General features: G+C 41.1%; 1 protein-coding gene across 1 annotated transcript; it reads left to right on the forward strand.

The window, feature by feature from the left end:
• The first annotated feature begins 10,359 nt into the window (after positions 1 to 10,359).
• Positions 10,360 to 20,038, forward strand: LOC124291313 (cathepsin B-like). The gene is made up of 9 exons (XM_046728286.1): positions 10,360 to 10,480; positions 12,058 to 12,177; positions 12,391 to 12,615; positions 13,256 to 13,371; positions 13,852 to 13,936; positions 14,218 to 14,362; positions 14,855 to 14,968; positions 18,906 to 19,034; positions 19,717 to 20,038. Exons 2-9 carry the CDS (start codon positions 12,058 to 12,060, stop codon positions 19,791 to 19,793), a joined length of 1,011 nt encoding a protein of 336 aa, XP_046584242.1. The 5' UTR covers positions 10,360 to 10,480; the 3' UTR covers positions 19,794 to 20,038.
• Positions 20,039 to 20,401: the final 363 nt, after the last annotated feature.

Below are 20,401 nucleotides of genomic sequence, written 5' to 3' on the forward strand. Positions count from 1 at the left end.
AAACCCAACATCTCTATATATACACACACAATCAGCCGTGAGGGCATCTGCAAACGAACCAGCCGTTACACTTGAGTGCACACCCACCCGCTCTGACTGGGTTCGGTATCCCGGCTGCTTCGTTTCTTGGGAAGTAAACCGAAGTACACAATATTGCACTTTTGATTTGCGATTGTACGCTTATAATTTTGTTTATATGTTTTTTCATAACCAGCAATGTATATTATATGTCATGAATAAGTGATAATTGTGTTTTAATTATGTTTGATTTTTGGTTGCATGTGACCTTTAACTTGATATCCCTACCCACATGACATGCATGTGCTCCCTGTACTTGACCCTCAGACACCTCGATCCACATGACATGCATGTGCTCTCTGAACTTATCGCTCAGGCACCCCGGTCACCATGACATGTATGTGCTCCCTGTACTTGACCCTCAGACACCCTGATCCACATGACATGCATGTGCTCTCTGTGGTTGTGGATTAAGATATCTGTGTGTCAATCAGGTGTTTTATCTCTTCTTGACACAATTCTGCATTTTGCTATTCAGTTCCTGGACTCCCAGTGACAAATCTCCACCGTGTGTGTCCAGTGAGAAACGTGCTATGTTTCAAAATTTATTTAAAGAAATGTAAGACCACTTCGTTCATATCTTAACATTTTCAGGACTGGACTGAAGTTGACAAGCTGTTCTTTGTGTGGAGAGCAAAAAGAAGGACTGTGTTTCGATATCTTGTCAATGTAGGATCTTTACATCAAAATTACATGCCTACATATGCGATAGATGTCGACCACTATTTTCTTTTGAGATATGTAGCAATAATACAAACTGCCACAGCAATGCTGGTTGAATGAATACATATCTACTTTAAGTTTTGTATAAAAACACACACGTGCACGACCAATGGACATATTTATCATGGAGATCATGCAACAGTGTCTTGGGTGTGAGCCAGTGTTTAAACCTTCCATCAAGTGTCTGCGTGTGTGAATGGTAGATGAGTACAGAGTAAGTACCTCGTCACACCGATCATGCATATGCTTCATAACTGGGAATGTTCGTACGTAAGCCTAAAATCCGGTTTTATTATCTATAGGACAGAATATTTCATCGAAACGTTTTGGGATCTTACGGCTGGTATTCTTTCACCTTCTATCTCAGAGGTCATAATGAGCTCTTCAACGTAGCGTTTAGCAGAAAATGTAATTTTTTTTATCTCATTCTATAGGATGCTGACACGAGCGAGTTTTTTCTGATCTCGATGTGGAACATGTAAGTGAGTCACGGTAATAGGGTTATGTTGAAATACGGTAATAGGGTTACTTGGCACGAGAACAGTAACTCATAATGAAAACTAATATCTCAGTAGAACATGACCATCTTAAAGATTTATTGCATTAACTTAACAGTTACTAAATAGAAAATGACAGATGTACATCATATTACATAGTGTTTAAGGTTTAACATTCTTCATTCTTTCAGATCCAAACTGTATTTGTGGTAGTCTTGTGTTGTAACGGGCAATACATCCTGGTGAGCCCTGAGAGTCGGGTTCCTGGACGATAAAATGGAATTTCCGCCAACAAATAGAGTTCACCAGAACTTGAGGGAAATTGTAAATATAAACATATATAATGGGTCAGTAAAATTTGCCACTGAATTTGATTCCATAATCTTAATTTATCTTTATTTGCACTAAAGACGCCACAGGCCTATAGTACATGTATACTGACTATATTGTTATTAGGCAGTATAGAGTACATTTCTCCTGTGTAGAAACACATGGTACAGAAACACTGACAACTTTTCCAGGTGTTCCTTGCTAGAATAGGTTAATAGAGATATACATTTATAAATATTGTGATGTACAGTGTAATATTTCTTAATATACTTATTTCTTACATTGAGGTAGGCTGGACATACACAAAGAAAATGATATTCATCTTAAATTAGATTCAAATCACACATTTTACATATTCTATCGTCTGTTTTTATTCCAATATATCTACCTGTTTCTATTAACAAATCATGGGAGGAGCAACGAAATTTTGTGAGCGTGATTCTATATTTCCATACATTCAAAGATGATAAATAGGTTTCATTGTATATAGATTGCTTAAACATTCTGTAATAGAAACATTTATTTGATACAGATAATTGGTCAAGCCAAGTCTGGAGATATATATCTCGTAACCTTTGTTTAATGGATATGAGAAAACTTGGATGCGAGTCTATGCACTGCTCTAGCCATATATTACCAAAACCAGTAGAAAATAGTAAATTTTTAACATCTGTGACCCAATTACGTTTTCCATTTCTAACGTACAAAATCATCATATTGTAACATTTTGGGGGTAATCTGTAAGATGGCATATTTAAGATTTGTAACCAATATTTTACTACTTTCATTTTTGATTCAACAAATAATGGAAATCTACCACATTCACCATAAACCATTATGTTTGAAGTAGTAATTTACTTTCACACCGAGGAATCTTTTAATTGCATACAAATGCACTTTTTCTAGTGTGTCAAATTTTTGGAGTCCCCAAAGCTCAGAACCATATAGAAGTATGGGACTAATCTTAGAATCAGAAAAAGAACGAGAAAAAGACATTTGATATACCCAGCACAAGTATGTAAGGTTCCCGCTGACGTGTTACCGAACCATACAACAGAAGCTTCACCATGGGGGTTAATCCAAACAATCGTGCTGCCATTTAATAATAACAATTGCAGTTTACATTCAGTGTTACCCAACTAAAGGCTGGTGAGTCGTCTGGTATATGTTACCCAACTAAAGGCTGGTGAGTCGTCTGGTATATGTTACCCAACTAAAGGCTGGTGAGTCGTCTGGTATATGTTACCCAACTAAAGGCTGGTGAGTCGTCTGGTATATGTTACCCAACTAAAGACTGGTGAGTCGTCTGGTATATGTTACCCAACTAAAGTCGTCTGGTGAGTCGGTGACTGGTGATTCGTCTGGTATATGTTACCCAACTAAAGGCTGGTGAGTCGTCTGGTATATGTCGTCTGGTGATATGTTAACTAAAGGCTGGTGCAACTAAAGGCTGGTGAGTCGTCTGGTATATGTTATCCAACTAAAGGCTGGTGAGTCGTCTGGTATATGTTACCCAACTAAAGGCTGGTGAGTCGTCTGGTATATGTTATCCAACTAAAGGCTGGTGAATAGGCTAACCAGTGGTGAGTCGTCTGGTATATGTTACCCAACTAAAGACTGGTGAGTCGTCTGGTATATGTTACCCAACTAAAGGCTGGTGAGTCGTCTGGTATATGCTACCTGGTGGTGAGTCGTCTGGTATATGTTATGCTAGTCGTCTGGTATATGCTACTAACTAAAGGCTGGTGAGTCGTCTGGTATATGTTAAAATGTTATCAACTTAAGACTGGTGAGTCGTCTGGTATATGTTATCCAACTAAAGGCTGGTGAGTCGTCTGGTATATGTTACCCAACTAAAGGCTGGTGAGTCGTCTGGTATATGTTACCCAACTAAAGGCTGGTGAGTCGTCTGGTATATGTTACTCCAACTAAAGGCTGGTGAGTCGTCTGGTATATGTTATCCAACTAAAGGCTGGTGAGTCGTCTGGTATATGTTATCCAACTAAAGGCTGGTGAGTCGTCTGGTATATGTTATCTACTGGTGAGTCCAACTAACCAACTAACCAGTGGTGAGTCGTCTGGTATATGTTATCCAACTAAAGGCTGGTGAGTCGTCTGGTATATGTTATCCAACTAAAGGCTGGTGAGTCGTCTGGTATATGCTAAATGTGGTGAGTCGTCTGGTATATGTTACCCAACTAAGACTGGTGAGTCGTCTGGTATATGTTACCCAACTAAAGGCTGGTGAGTCGTCTGGTATATGCTACCCAACTAACCAGTGGTGAGTCGTCTGGTATATGTTACCCAACTAAAGGCTGGTGAGTCGTCTGGTATATGTTACCCAACTAAAGGCTGGTGAGTCGTCTGGTATATGCTACCCAACTAACCAGTGGTGAGTCGTCTGGTATATGTTACCCAACTAAAGGCTGGTGAGTCGTCTGGTATATGTTACCCAACTAAAGGCTGGTGAGTCGTCTGGTATATGTTACCCAACTAAAGGCTGGTGAGTCGTCTGGTATATGTTACCCAACTAAAGGCTGGTGCGTCGTCTGGTATATGTTACCCAACTAAAGGCTGGTTAGTCGACTGGTATATGTTACCCAACTGAAGGCTGGTGTGTCGTCTGGTGGACGACACTAATAATGACCCTGAGTATTTAGGTCACTGAAACAAGGAAATGTATGAGTGCCTGGTTGATAACACCCACCACGAATAAGGATAAATGTCTGTGTGTGTAATCATTTAATTGATTGAGTGATTGTAGAATGTGTTCATTTGGAAATATTGTGACTAACGACTTGATTCCATTCTGTTCAATCATTAACTTCAGATTTAATTTGACAAAGGCCATAAAAAGCTTTATGGATAATCTTTATAAACACACCCAGTTTAAAACAAAAACTTTATCACATACAGGTTCAACAAGTGTATGTAGTCTGCAAAGAACAGGGAAACCAAAATGTTAAAGTTCTAGTATGTGTAACACTATTTGTCGTGTACGCTTGTCTGAGATATGTGAAAATATGACCAATTAAACAAATTATGTCCACGGGAATAGCCGACCTAAGCGGAATGTTAGTCTCGTTCATCTGCCTTTAAATGCAAGCAGGATATGGGAGCTGACAGAGATCACGGCAGCCGACAGGCGGGGAAAGGGCGGGCAGACCAGCAGCAAGGCAAACCAGGGACAAGGGTGGTCGGACCAACAAATTCAACCATCTGGTGCCAAGTGTGAGCCTGACTTCGCCGCCTTCCCTTGATAGTGTCCGTCGTAGTGTCTGTCGGAGCGTCTGTCGGAGTGTTTGTGTAAACTGTTCGACCTGCCTCGCATAATTGCAGAGATGCCAACCTCTACGATTTTATCGTAGTCGCTACGAATTTTAACCTCAAACTACGCCAATACGATTGCACTAGAAATTCTACGAAATTTGAAGAAAATTCATGAAGTTTGGATATCTAGACAGAAACGTATATTTTCGTTGATTAAATACATTTTCGACAAAAAGAGACAACAAGAAATGTAATGCTGATAATTTGGAAGTCTGTTTTTGGAGGTATGTGAAATTAAAGCTTCACTCTTGATTTGTGGCATATTATCTTTCTCAGACTCATTATGATTTTAAGTATTTAGTTGACTACTAATTTTATGGTCAAACTACTAATGTTGACCTTGAAACTACTATTTGCAACACTTTGGGGTTGGCATCTCTGTAATCATACTGCGAGAATGAAAACACCCGTTCTTTGTATGCCACAGCGACTCTTGTTGTTTTAAAAATGACGAGGTGTTACGCAGGTCGTATCCCATTAGTCAGACGCCCATTTCTCATACGGCCACTAGTCATACTTAACATGATCTAAAATGTAGCAGTAAACATGGGATCCTGGCCAGGAGGAAAAACAAATATCATAAACGTATTATTATCTGATATCCTCTTTCAGAGAACCACATTCTTTATATACAAAATATATTGATATTAATCAGTAACAGCTTCTGTAACCTTGTTCAAAACTGACATCTCAGGATCCTACACGATATGTACGATTTCTGTATACAAATATATTCAATGTATAAATTGATGTGAAAAAGAATATGTACCATTGGGAGATAGGAAAATGTTTACTAAAACCTATTTCTTGGTGGAATTTCCGTATTGTTTCGTGGTTTTTTCCTGGGCAACCTGTCACTGATAACATTTATGAGTTCGTGACGGTGAGCTTTTCTTCCGTGTGTGATGACTCAGGGTAATTAATCGACCAATTAAGATATTTCGAACGACACGACAGTCATAGGACACAATTTTCCTTGTTTACATAGGTTGACTGTTCAAAGCGTCCATTTCAGGATTGAGGATCAGATTCAAATGTTATGTGAGGGAAATAGGGCCGGGACGGGTGGGTAATAAGTTGAACCCGGGTACCCGTTGCAATGCCCGGACCCGTTATGATCATGTGACTAATAGATTTAAACAATTTAATATGTTATTCTTTCATGATTAAAATGTTGTATCGTCTTTGAATATTTAGACATAATTTACAGTCACTTCTTTTGAATATAACACATATTTAAGATATTGAAAAACTCGAAATTGTATCCTCCGAGCTGAAGAATATATTGCCATTTCCTGCAAATTTGGGGTCAGGAATTAACATAACGGGTATCCGGGTAGGGTAGGGTAACAGAGGTGGGGTACCCGGATAGAAAATTTTGACCCGTTCCACCCCTAGAGGGAACATAAGGTTTGCAGTTGGTTCCCTCAGGTTGTAGAGAAATTAATCTTCGATGTAACCATATATATATATATACATAACATATAGTGAGTTCTTTGAGTGAGTCTAAACTTTTGATGGGTAGTATAGTTACTGGTTTTTATGTATACATAACACATCTCGAGATTCTAGTCGTTACAGGTGTCCCTGCAATCTAGAAATTGCTGATTACTAATCGATACCTTCTTCCGGAAAGGGTATACTTTGTGAGACGGGTAGCACGTTTTTCCTGGTATCACATTGTGATAAGGATGTTTTTCTGTGAAAATACTAACAGACTATATATATATCTGATAGCTAGACGTTAACTCGAGATTTTAAAAAGTAGATGTAGCAGTGGCAACTTCTGTAGTTTTCATTTTGGGTTTTTATTGGGTGTTTTTGCTATTGGGTAGTCCGGCAGTTTCCTCGCAATGAAACATCTGGTATTAGTACAATAAATATTGTGTTGCATCTTAACCTGTTTTAGATAGAACCCTTGCATCATGTCTGTTAATCCAGCGTCTTGCTTTTCCAGCCATGGGAAGGCCAGATCGAGGTATCTCTATATTTCCTACATGGTTTAAGGTTCACGCTGTAGCAATATTACAGTGTAAATCTTTATTTGTACGATATATCTACAGAGTTACCCTGCTGTTGGGGAGGGCACTGTGTGGTGTGTCAAAGTGAGTTATCTCAGTGGCCATGTGGTACAGTCTTTGGCCTCAATACGCCGTCAGATAGACAGGTTACACGGGACACGTGTTATCATACATGAAGTGGGACGGTGTCACAAGACAGACTCTATCTACATGATGATGGTCTAGATATGTGCCCAACCTCATGGCCATACGAATTACCTATTTCAGGGTTTGCCATTAAACGTGGACTCTTAGGGACGTTGCCATCGTTGAACTCCGTACCCCCCACCCTCCCTCAACTCCCCCTACCGGGTGTTTCACCTTGACAGTGGTTCAGATAAAGCTGTTCTGCTTACTTTGGTAGCTTTGTGTTTGTTTCATGTTTTCCAGAACTTTGGGTTAGCGTCTGTAGAGCGACACCTAATGTTGAAGGTGTATAGTGTATGAGAAACTGTGTATAGCTCCACCACTAATTCAGTTGTGAAGCCTCGTTTTAATGTCATGTAGCAGACACCCGTGGGGATGGCAAGTGGAGTCTCCTGGGGGATGCCAAGAGGAGTCTCCTGTGGGGATGCCAAATGGAGTCTCCAAAAGTTATGCCAAATGAGTCTCCTGTTGGGACGTCATAGAGGCACTTGCGGGGATGCCATGGGGGATGCTATCATTTTCGTCACAACAAGCACAAATCTCAATAAGTTTTCCTAAAAAAGCGTCTCAACCACTTCCCCAACATCAAACACACATTTCGATCATTTATTCACAAGAAACACACACCTCAATCATATATTTTCACAACAGCACACATTTCAATCAGTGTCTTCACAGAACACTCATCTTACTCGATTTCCTCACAGTAAACACACATCTCAAGAAGTTTTTTCACAACAAAACATCTGCATTAACGCAATCAGCATCTCAGACCTTGGTCGATTATACTAAAATGTAAGACATATTTGTCAGGATTGAGACACGGAAATTGCAAGAATTAAGAAAACAGTTTTTTGAAAACCAAAGGTGAGAATTTTGAATCCTGGATGTGGATATTATTCTATTCTCACAGCAAGACGTCTTCCAGTCCCAGCCTCTGGCAACTGCCTAGTGGAACCTCAGTTCGATCAGAGACGAGCATACTTGCCAAGTATGTGAAAACATACTAGCAGCCCGTGGGCCCTATATCAGGGACCAAAAACGGTGGGTGCTGTTGGTTAAACGTCGCGTGGACGACAACTATACACAACCCATTGACATGTTGCACATCGACGTGAAACTGGTTCCGAGGGCCAACTGGTGGTATCATCAGAAGTGACCTGTCTTTAACGGGTTCGACGCCGGGGCGCTTTTAAGCCCGATTTAACCCGATTTACGGCAGTTTTTCACGCTGCAGGTACTTGTTATGTTTCTAGCAGTTCCGTTTCAGCTTTGTGAAATATTTCTGTTTATATGCATGCTCCATGTCTATTTTGGAAAATTTTTCCACTCCACAAAATAGCAACATACTGGAAATATGTTGACATTCAGCACTTGGTTTACTGTTGAATTACAGTCCCCACAAATTCTCTGTTTTATCACCTTCTATTGCACGTACAGTCTTGTTCTTGATGAGCTAAATATCCTATAAATTTACCAATTTCTTCAGAGAACATGATTCTCTTTCAACGATTTTCTGCCTGAATATTTGCTACACATATGAACGACACCACCCTGTATTCACATATGCTAGCCGCGCTCTTTGTAGCAAAGAGGACGTCTTTCCCTTTCAAGCGTTAATCGAACTTGCTCAATTAAATCAGTTTGTGTACACCTCTCCAGTAACGATATTTCGTCTCGTTTATGTAAGGGTGATCAACACCATACCCGCTATCGTGGGTCTCACCAAAGTGCTGAATGTCTAAGATCTGCATAAAGTCGGGCTTTGTTCCCTCATATACTGGATATATCTGGAATGACTGAGAGGCAGTATTTAGTTCCACTCCACACTATTTAGTTACTACCATCTATGTTGACGTAACACCCCAGAACGCCACAGCATCTGATTCAAACACTACGAGAAATCACAGACAAAGACTTCAATAACTTTGGCAAAGGCATTTACACGAGAATCTCACCATCTTTGTTTACATTGTCACTTCCGGTTGACCTTGAACTTGATCCTGGGTCACGGTCCGAGCTGCAGGTTGACTCCCTTGTTTAGAAGCAAACATTAAATTAGAAGTACCATTAATCAGTTGGCAACTGTTGACAAGATGAAATAAATAACCCAATCTCTATCAAAAGTTGATATTTAAGGCCAAGGCCTTCTGTTGAACGAACACGTTTCTATGGTCGTTATTTACACAGAATTTCCAATTTCAGCAGTGAGGTCTTCTTCTACAGTTTCCGTTGAATTTATATAATTCTCCAACCAAGATGGTCCCACTGCCTCTAGTCCATAGGGACTGCCCCACTGACAGTTACGATAAACTCCTTTCAAGGCAAATATTTCAGCTGCATCACTTTCACTTTCCATCCGTTAGCGCAAATCTGTGTCTTTCAACGGCATCTCGAGGTCCTGACATGTTGTGATTCCGTGTAGTGATTACAGAAGTAACTCTAGGTGGTCAGTCTGTTATCTTGCTGTCTCTTAGATGAAAGCCAAGATCTAAAGACTCCAAATGTCCTGCTTCGACAGGATTTCGGCTACTCGGTGTTCGGTGTTCGTTTGGAATTTCGATTGCTTCAAAGAAGAGAATCACTTTTTCTGCCTGCCTGAACCACTCTCCTTTACAATTGTCCATGGTCGGTGGGTAGCCCAGTGGTTAAAGCGTTTGCTCGTCACGCCGAAGACCCGGGTTCGATTCCCCACATGGGTAGAACGTGTGAAGCCCATTTCTGGTGTCCCTGCCGTGATATTGCTGGAATATTGCCAAAAGCGGCGTAAAACTAAACTAACCCACTACATTCGTTCAAATGTATAACTTCACCAATGACGCTAGCTATTGTGACGATCATAAGCAGTCCCATTCTCATGGCTCCGGAAAACCACATGTTATATAGCGTGATATCCCATAACCGCTCACTTGATATTACGAACCTGACACTGCATAAACCTCTTAGAAAAAGAGCTAATAAAATACAAATGGCGGCCTCTTAACTCTTTTCAAACCTATACTTAATATCAGCCCTTACATATTTAACCCTAAAATCACACATTATACCTCGATTGCGTTCATCTAGTCCATGTATTTAATATGCATGTTACTGATATTGTTTCGTTTACTTTTCGTTTTGCCAGCTAGGGAAGCCTGATAACAGTTGTAAGCATGTGACGCCAAGGTCCCTGCAGCACGTGTGAGGGGCAATCGGCCAATCAAAACACATCACATGACTCTCATATGACACAAAGGCATGACCCGTCTATTTGTTGTATATAAAGGTGGAATAAAGTGTTGATCGTCCATCTCAGGGCTGAAGATCAGATTCAAGGTCAGTCTATAACTAGCATTATACTGTGCCATTATATAGTGTTTGTTGATAGCCTGATATATTGAGCATTGCATTTTTGCGCAAACATGCTTGGCGTGACTAGTCTCAACTAACAATTTGCTTTGCTATCTAAAGTTCTAATCAACATCGGTCATAGACTCGTCTTCTGTTGATAGCTAACCAGGTTGTCAATTTTTAACATACACCCCAGACAGACTACACAGATTTGTCACAGAAATCAACCTTAAACTTTAGGGTACATCACGGAAGGCAATGCATATTGTTGGGGAGATTCATAACTAAATACACTGTCAAATCTGTCATTTAACATGTCACAAGTCACTGTGAAAACAACATCGGCATAAATCAGAGCAGCCCATAGTAACAGTGCAGTCATCTCCAGTCTTCCTTCCGAAAAGAACTCGTGTTTCGTTTCGTTCAATCACCTTCCGCAGTTTGCCTGTCACAGTTATATCTACATTTACGAATGTTCCGTTTGGTAGTTTAACGAGGTCTATAAATAGTCAGGACCAGACCACCCAGTGATTTACACAATGAGCATCGATCTACTCAACGGGATACGATGACAAGCAAGTACATAGTTAATGTGACCGAACTCAATCCACACAGTCACTTCTACAGCATATACATCCCATTGGACCTGTTTTCTCCAACGGTGGTTCTGTCTATACAGTAATGCTTTGTGTACACATTACAGCTGTCCCTGTTACACGATTCACTACTGGAATTGCTGTGACGTGATTAAGCCACCACCTGTTAATTATTAATGAATTTTAGATTCTTGAGAAATGTTGACACTGTATGCGACCTGTTTGAAAAGTTTACTTTTTTCCTGAAGAAGAGATCAGATCTCAAAGTAAAAATCATCCATCTCAATTTTAAAACAAGTAAAAATATTTAACTGCGTCCTACTACTTAATATATTTCCAAAATCCATATTGTTGCATATTTCTAAGAATAGTAAATCCGTGTTTACTGATCAAGTCTTTCATTTGTGAAAAGTAATGTCTACAGATTGAATTTATGCTGTTGGGGAATACACAGCATAGGCTTCAGCTGGTCTTGCAGTTCATTATCTCGTGATGGTGTGGTTAACCCTTTGGCCTCAACAGGTTGCCTGATAGGCAGGTTACACAATGTATGTATTATCAAAGATAACGCGGTGTATAATCACAAGATAAGACTCATGGTGTAGACCTAGATATCTGGCCGATTTCAGGGGTTGGTATGAAACTCCCATGGGTTTAGGATTTTAACTAAGTCATTATGTTTTGAAGGTTAAGCTTCTGAAACAGGGCTGGTCTGGATTCTATCCAATGCTGTTCTTTCATCTTCCAGATTACTCTCGACTCCCAGTCTAAATATAATAGCATGCACACACTGCCCTCTACTGAATGTTAACATAAAGAACATAGCACACTTAAGACACTGTTTTACAATGACTTTCTATGCCACATATCACCACTTCCTGGGTTTAGGGAAAAGTTTTACTTTGGAAACCAAACTGAGTTGACTGACACCATCACTGACAATATGAACTATTCTGTGTGTTTCAGATGAAGGTCCTTCTGGTTGTGTGTTGTATGGCCGTGGCTGCCATGGCGGCACCCGAATTCTATCACATGAACACTGATGCTATGATTGACAGAATCAACTCTATGCAGAAAACATGGAAGGTCAGTATTAAATCCAGCTGCTGACACTCGGGTTACAACAGTATGGAAGGTCAATAAAAATATTGTCTCTATATCCAACCCCCAACCCCACTCCTCTTCAACAACACAAACACATATACACTCGAACACAGAATATTGATTGTATGATTGGTCCAGTGACAGTGGAAGGTTTTCAAGATTGGTTTTAGTGCGGTTTGCTTTCCTATTTTTCAGGCTGGTAGAAACTTCCATCCTTCTCTGCCCCAATCCTACTTCAAGCGTATGTTGGGTGTGTACGACATCAATGGTGAGAGTCAGAGACTCAACAATATGCTGCCCCAGAAGACACATGAACTGTCCATGATCAGCCTGCCAGAGAACTTTGACGCCCGTACCCAGTGGCCCAACTGTGCATCCCTGAAGGAAGTCCGTGATCAGTCCAACTGTGGCTCTTGCTGGGTAAGACTGTGTAGTTCCTCACCTAATGGACCGACTGGCTGTTTGCCAGTTTCAATTAAAACACAACTTAGTATTCTCTACCACTAAACAGAAACCTGAAGACATTTTTAACGAGAATGGCCTTTCATCCGACCAATCTGAGCAGATCTACCAGGAAAGTGTTCTCTGGCTAAGCTAATTCGAAAGGTTAACACGTGTACACTGAACGTTTTATGGCCAAGAACGCTTGAACCTGCTAATGAAAAGGTGGTCTGCAATGGACGTTAGTTCCGTTAGGTTATAAATATTTTCTCTACTGGCTAACATCGACTTTTTAGTCACATCAATGGTTGGTCAAAATAGGTTGATACAAAAAAGAATGTTTTGTCTGATCAGTGTTAAGGTCAGTGTTCTTGTTTGAACAATGTATACCCGTAAGGCAGGAATAGGATACCTCAAAATTTGTAAATGAGACATGAATTGAGATGTGAATAGTTTGACTCCGCATATGTACTTTTTTAAAAGATCAGTGAAATGATCCATGAGCGAGCCAAAACAAGGAATGGTGCCTTAACCTTTTGTGATTCTTTGGTTTGTCACAATATACCAGCTTATGTTGTATATATTTCTTCTGTTCCTACAATTATTTCGCTTAATGCAGGCTTTTGGTGCTGTTGAGGCAATGACAGACAGAATCTGTATCCTGTCCAAAGGAGCCAAGAATTTCCACATCTCAGCAGAGAACTTGATGACATGCTGCAAGACATGCGGATTCGGGTAGGTCCCATCAACTACCAACCTCTACCTCAGGATAATCCTATTAAAATCAATCTTGTAGTTACCATCAAAGGAAGGTCTGAGAACATTACATTACGTACAACCTCATAACTGCTTTCTCATTAGCCAATGTCACTGTATTGGTAGGTCAAGGTGTCACGTAAAGTCGATCTGACGTGGGAGGGATAACCTGTAATCTGTGTTTTAGCAATAACGAGAACGAGCATATGAAGTAATGAGATTGTTTATGTGGACTGATCGTCATTTGTCGGAGTTGGTGGTGCAGGTCGTATCGACTTACACTCACTACAGGAGTGTCATCTTGTTTCAGCAGCTAGACCAGTGGACAAATAGAAACGCTTTTATCAACAATCTCCTTTCCTTCCATGTTTTGTTTGTCACGGTGTATTGACCGAGTCATTTGGTTGGGTTGAAGGTGTAGTCCATTTTGACTTACGGGGTGTCATCCTTTGTTGGCAGATGTAACGGTGGCTTCCCAGCGGCAGCCTGGAAGTACTTTGAGGATGACGGCATCGTCACTGGCGGTCAGTACGGCTCCAAGCAGGTCAGTGATGCTTCTAATCACCTTCTGGATTGGGCTGTAATTCTCAATCTTCATAATTCTAAATCCGATATTAGAATACTATCGTTGCCTTGAGTAGCATTATGAAAGGTGAAACGCCTGTAACACAAAACAACTTCCCTGAAGAGTTTCTCACTGCAATAAACTTGTCACAATTATTTTGGAATTCCAGTAAGATATTTGACTGAATATTTTCAGTGAAAGGTAAATATGTATGATGTGAATAGATATCTCTGGTTTGAAATAACGTTGGTGTGTGCCAGGGTTGCCAACCCTACCTGCTGGCCAAATGCGACCACCATGTTCCTGGCAAATACGGACCCTGCACCGGAGACTCCAAGACACCCAAGTGTGAGAAGAAGTGTGAGGCAGGCTACAACATCACCTATGAAAATGACAAACACTACGGTAAGTTTATGAATACTTTGAACAAAATAAAATACTCACATCTTTTCTGGCCGCATGTGGATCTGGAACGACAGCGAGAAAACTACTGCCCGTCTGAGGTTGCTTATCCTTGTAAGGTTACTTTTATTGTATGCGTGACATCATATCCTTACAGTGTGGGGGACATTGTCAGTTGCTGGTCGTGACTTAGTTATTTCCAGGCCACCATGATGTTGTCTGGACACAACTGGAATACGGCTGAGTGCCACATTACGCATAAAACCAACAAAGGTCTGAGAGGGAGTGTCTCACAAATATCCTTTGCTGCATCATTCCCGTCACCTGGAAAATGGGACAGGCACGGTTACATTACATGATCGTGTCGTGTGAAAAGTGGGTTTTCTAGAACGGGATAAATACCCCAATGATGACAAACGTCCTAAAATATTGAGGTGCAGATCGGGGCGCTTTGGCTTGTGACTGAAATACTTATTGATTGTCTCTCTTATGCAGGGTCCCGATCCTACTCAGTGCGTGGCGTGGACCAGATCATGGCTGAGCTCTACAAGAACGGACCAGTGGAGGCAGCTTTCACTGTGTATAGTGATTTCCCCACCTACAAATCTGGTGAGTGGATACACCATATCACCAGACACACTAACTGAGGTTAGGAATAAGGTGTGGGTTGTGTAGTTGTCTGGTAATAGTAATCCAGTTACTTAATGGTTGGATAAGGCCCTATGTTCGTGTGGTTTCCTGATGGATGTGTGGTGGAGATACTGCTTGGTGTTTTTACAAGTCAGGTGTGCTGGACACTATAATTTAATTGGCTAACGGGTTGTGTACAATATTTCATGTTAAAACTACAACCTCTGCCCTGTTACTGCTGCAGTATGGACTCCCTCATGACCATGTTACGCTACACTAATGCTATTACAGTATGGACTCCCTCATGACCTTGTTACTCTACCCTAATGCTATTACAGTATGGACTCCCTCATGACCTTGTCACTCTACCCTAATGCTATTACAGTATGGACTCCCTCATGACCTTGTCACTCTACCCTAATGCTATTACAGTATGGACTCCCTCATGACCTTGTTACTCTACCCTAATGCTATTACAGTATGGACTCCCTCATGACCTTGTCACTCTACCCTAATGCTATTACAGTATAGACTCCCTCATGACCATGTTACTCTACCCTAATGCTACACCCCTTACATTATGTGGACTCCCTCATGACCATGTTACTCTACCCTAATGCTATTACAGTATGGACTCCCTCATGACCATGTTACTCTACCCTAATGCTATTACAGTATGGACTCCCTCATGACCTTGTTACTCTACCCTAATGCTATTACAGTATGGACTCCCTCATGACCTTGTTACTCTACCCTAATGCTATTACAGTATGGACTCCCTCATGACCATGTTACTCTACCCTAATGCTATTACAGTATGGACTCCCTCATGACCATGTTACTCTACCCCTAATGCTATTACAGTATGGACTCCCTCATGACCATGTTACTCTACCCTAATGCTATTACAGTATGGACTCCCTCATGACCATGTTACTCTACCCTAATGCTATTACAGTATGGACTCCCTCATGACCATGACTCTACCCCCTAATGCTATTACAGTATGGACTCCCTCATGACCATGTGCTCTACCCTAATGCTATTACAGTATGGACTCCCTCATGACCTTGTTACTCTACCCTAATGCTATTACAGTATGGACTCCCTCATGACCATGTTACTCTACCCTAATGCTATTACAGTATGGACTCCCTCATGACCATGTTACTCTACCCTAATGCTATTACAGTATGGACTCCCTCATGACCATGTTACTCTACCCTAATGCTATTACAGTATGGACTCCCTCATGACCATGTTACTCTACCCTAATGCTATTACAGTATGGACTCCCTCATGACCATGTTACTCTACCCTAATGCTATTACAGTATGGACTCCCTCATGACCATGTTACTCTACCCTAATGCTATTACAGTATGGACTCCCTCATGACCATGTTACTCTACCCTAATGCTATTACAGTATGGACTCCCTCATGACCATGTTACTCTACCCTAATGCTATTACAGTATGGACTCCCTCATGACCATGTTACTCTACCCTAATGCTATTACAGTATGGACTCCCTCATGACCATGTTACTCTACCCCTAATGCTATTACAGTATGGACTCCCTCATGACCATGTTACTCTACCCTAATGCTATTACAGTATGGACAGTATGGACTCCCTCATGACCATGTTACTCTACCCTAATGCTATTACAGTATGGACTCCCTCATCCTTGTTACTCTACCCTAATGCTATTACCCCTCATGACCTTGTTACTCTACCCTAATGCTATTACAGTATGGACTCCCCTCATGACCATGTTACTCTACCCCTAATGCTATTACAGTATGGACTCCCTCATGACCTTGTTACTCTACCCTAATGCTATTACAGTATGGGACTCCCTCATGACCATGTTACTCTACCCTAATGCTATTACAGTATGGACTCCCTCATGACCATGTTACTCTACCCTAATGCTATTACAGTATGGACTCCCTCATGACCATGTTACTCTACCCTAATGCTATTACAGTATGGACTCCCTCATGACCATGTTACTCTACCCTAATGCTATTACAGTATGGACTCCCTCATGACCATGTTACTCTACCCTAATGCTATTACAGTATGGACTCCCTCATGACCATGATACTCTACCCTAATGCTATTACAGTATGGACTCCCTCATGACCATGTTACTCTACCCTAATGCTATTACAGTATGGACTCCCTCATGACCATGTTACTCTACCCTAATGCTATTACAGTATGGACTCCCTCATGACCATGTTACTCTACCCTAATGCTATTACAGTATGGACTCCCTCATGACCATGTTACTCTACCCTAATGCTATTACAGTATGGACTCCCTCATGACCATGTTACTCTACCCTAATGCTATTACAGTATGGACTCCCTCATGACCATTGTTACTCTACTACCCTAATGCTATTACAGTATGGACTCCCTCATGACCATGTTACTCTACCCTAATGCTATTACAGTATGGACTCCCTCATGACCATGTTGACCATGTTACTCTACCCTAATGCTATTACAGTATGGACTCCCTCATGACCATGTTACTCTACCCTAATGCTATTACAGTATGGACTCCCTCATGACCATGTTACTCTACCCTAATGCTATTACAGTATGGACTCCCTCATGACCTTGTTACTCTACCCTAATGCTATTACAGTATGGACTCCCTCATGACCATGTTACTCTACCCTAATGCTATTACAGTATGGACTCCCTCATGACCTTGTTACTCTACCCTAATGCTATTACAGTATGGACTCCCTCATGACCATGTTACTCTACCCTAATGCTATTACAGTATGGACTCCCTCATGACCATTGTTACTCTACCCTAATGCTATTACAGTATGGACTCCCTCATGACCATGTTACTCTACCCTAATGCTATTACAGTATGGACTCCCTCATGACCATGTTACTCTACCCTAATGCTATTACAGTATGGACTCCCTCATGACCATGTTACTCTACCCTAATGCTATTACAGTATGGACTCCCTCATGACCATGTTACTCTACCCTAATGCTATTACAGTATGGACTCCTCATGACCATGTTACTCTACCCTAATGCTATTACAGTATGGACTCCCTCATGACCTTGATACTCTACCCTAATGCTATTACAGTATGGACTCCCCCTTCATGACCATGTTACTCTACCCTAATGCTATTACAGTATGGACTCCCTCATGACCATGATACTCTACCCTAATGCTATTACAGTATGGACTCCCTCATGACCATGTTACTCTACCCTAATGCTATTACAGTATGGACTCCCTCATGACCTTGATACTCTACCCTAATGCTATTACAGTATGGACTCCCTCATGACCATGTTACTCTACCCTAATGCTATTACAGTATGGACTCCCTCATGACCATGTTACTCTACCCTAATGCTATTACAGTATGGACTCCCTCATGACCATGTTACTCTACCCTAATGCTATTACAGTAGGGACTCCCTCATGACCATGTTACTCTACCCTAATGCTATTACAGTATGGACTCCCTCATGACCATGATACTCTACCCTAATGCTATTACAGTATGGACTCCCTCATGATGACCACCCTAATGCTTTACTCTCCCTCATGACCATGTTACTCTACCCTAATGCTATTACAGTATGGACTCCCTCATGACCATGTTACTCTACCCTAATGCTATTACAGTATGTTACTCTACCCTAATGCTATTACAGTATGGACTCCCTCATGACCATGATACTCTACCCTAATGCTATTACAGTATGGACTCCCTCATGACCTTGGCACTCTGTCCTTATACTGCAGCAGGATAGATCCTTACAACCGTGTTATCCTCCCCCGATGCTCCTGCAGTATGGGCTCCCTCCTGACCTTGTAAATCTCTCCTGCTACTGACCATATTACTCTATGACGTAGGTGTGTACAGCCACACCTCCGGCCAGGCTCTTGGAGGACATGCTGTGAAGATCCTGGGCTGGGGTGTTGAGAACGGAGAACAGTACTGGCTGGTAGCCAACTCATGGAACGCTGACTGGGGTCAGGAAGGTAATGTACCATCCCAGATTTCCAGTAATAAATTAACTGTTTGTCTGAATGTTGTCTAGTCTGGACCATGCATTCCAGTGACAACAGGTATAGCTTTGGCAACAATCATTGCCATCGGGGACTAAAGACACACAATCAACCTCACTGTGCTTCAACGACTAATGCTCTTCAGGTGTCCCTGCAAATAATGTCATGTGCGTGGGACGTATTTTTCCCTGGAATCCCCAGGGTGCGAATTAATATAGATGCGGAAGAGATGCAGTAGAGTCATCATCCAATTCGTTTCCTGCTGAAGGAGTCGGTGGAAGTGGGGATCAAAGAGTCTAAACGGATGCAAGCCAACAAATGTGAAATGTCGCATGTGCGTGTTAAATGGTCCAGCCGTATTTTCTCCCTCGTCAGAACATAGTTAACGATGTACAGCCTAGGCTAACACCTAGTCTCTGAACTGAACATATTTTACAGAAAAAAGGTTCCTAAATTATAGTAATAAAATATAATGAAAAGGAGCCCAGAGACTTTTTTCATTTTCCTGAACCTGTGGTAATGTAGACTTGCCACATTTTCTAGACAATCTTGGACATATTTGTTTCAGGACCTGTATGGCAGATTATGTCCAACCATAACTTAAGATGTAATACATGTTTCCGAACTAATAATAATGACTTTATGTTTTTTTCAGGATTCTTTAAGATCAAGAGAGGTACTGATGAATGCGGTATAGAGTCCCAGATTGTCGCTGGAGAGCCCAAACTGTAAATTCAGCATTATTCAGCATATTCAGCAACGCCATCTTGCCTTACATCTCAGCGTATCTTGATGATGATTCAAGGTGATACAGCACCTGGAAAACCCCAAAGCTGTTTTATAACCTTGAATAAACAAGTTGTCTTTCCTATTTTGGTACATTCCAGTATGTCATCATTTGTATATTGAGTTTCAGTTTTGAATGTTCAATTTACATGAACCAGTCATTTACGTGCAATAAACAGTATTTTAAATAATGTGTTGATGTTTGTCTGACAACTCTACAGTGAATACTGCAAGACAGGGACAGTGTTTGAAAAACACGACTACAATTGCGCACGCACCCACAAAAAATACAAAACCCACCCACCACCCCACACCCCAGCACACACACACTTTCACATGAACGTACCATTTTCTTACAACATTCGAAACAGTCATGTGCTATCAAACAATCAAAATGGCTAATTTGATCAACCGAAATCAGATCAGAACCAAGTTAAAACTGAACCATCTTCTCTTCTAAAGGCAGAGTCCACTGTACGATTCCGACTATATCTGAAGAATATGCGCTTGACTTGCCATCAAATAGTGAACAATACAGTAGTTCATATGAGAAA

This window comes from Haliotis rubra, unplaced genomic scaffold (assembly GCF_003918875.1).
Source record: "Haliotis rubra isolate DU_JTF1 unplaced genomic scaffold, ASM391887v1 Scf49, whole genome shotgun sequence".
NCBI classification, from domain to species: domain Eukaryota; kingdom Metazoa; phylum Mollusca; class Gastropoda; order Lepetellida; family Haliotidae; genus Haliotis; species Haliotis rubra.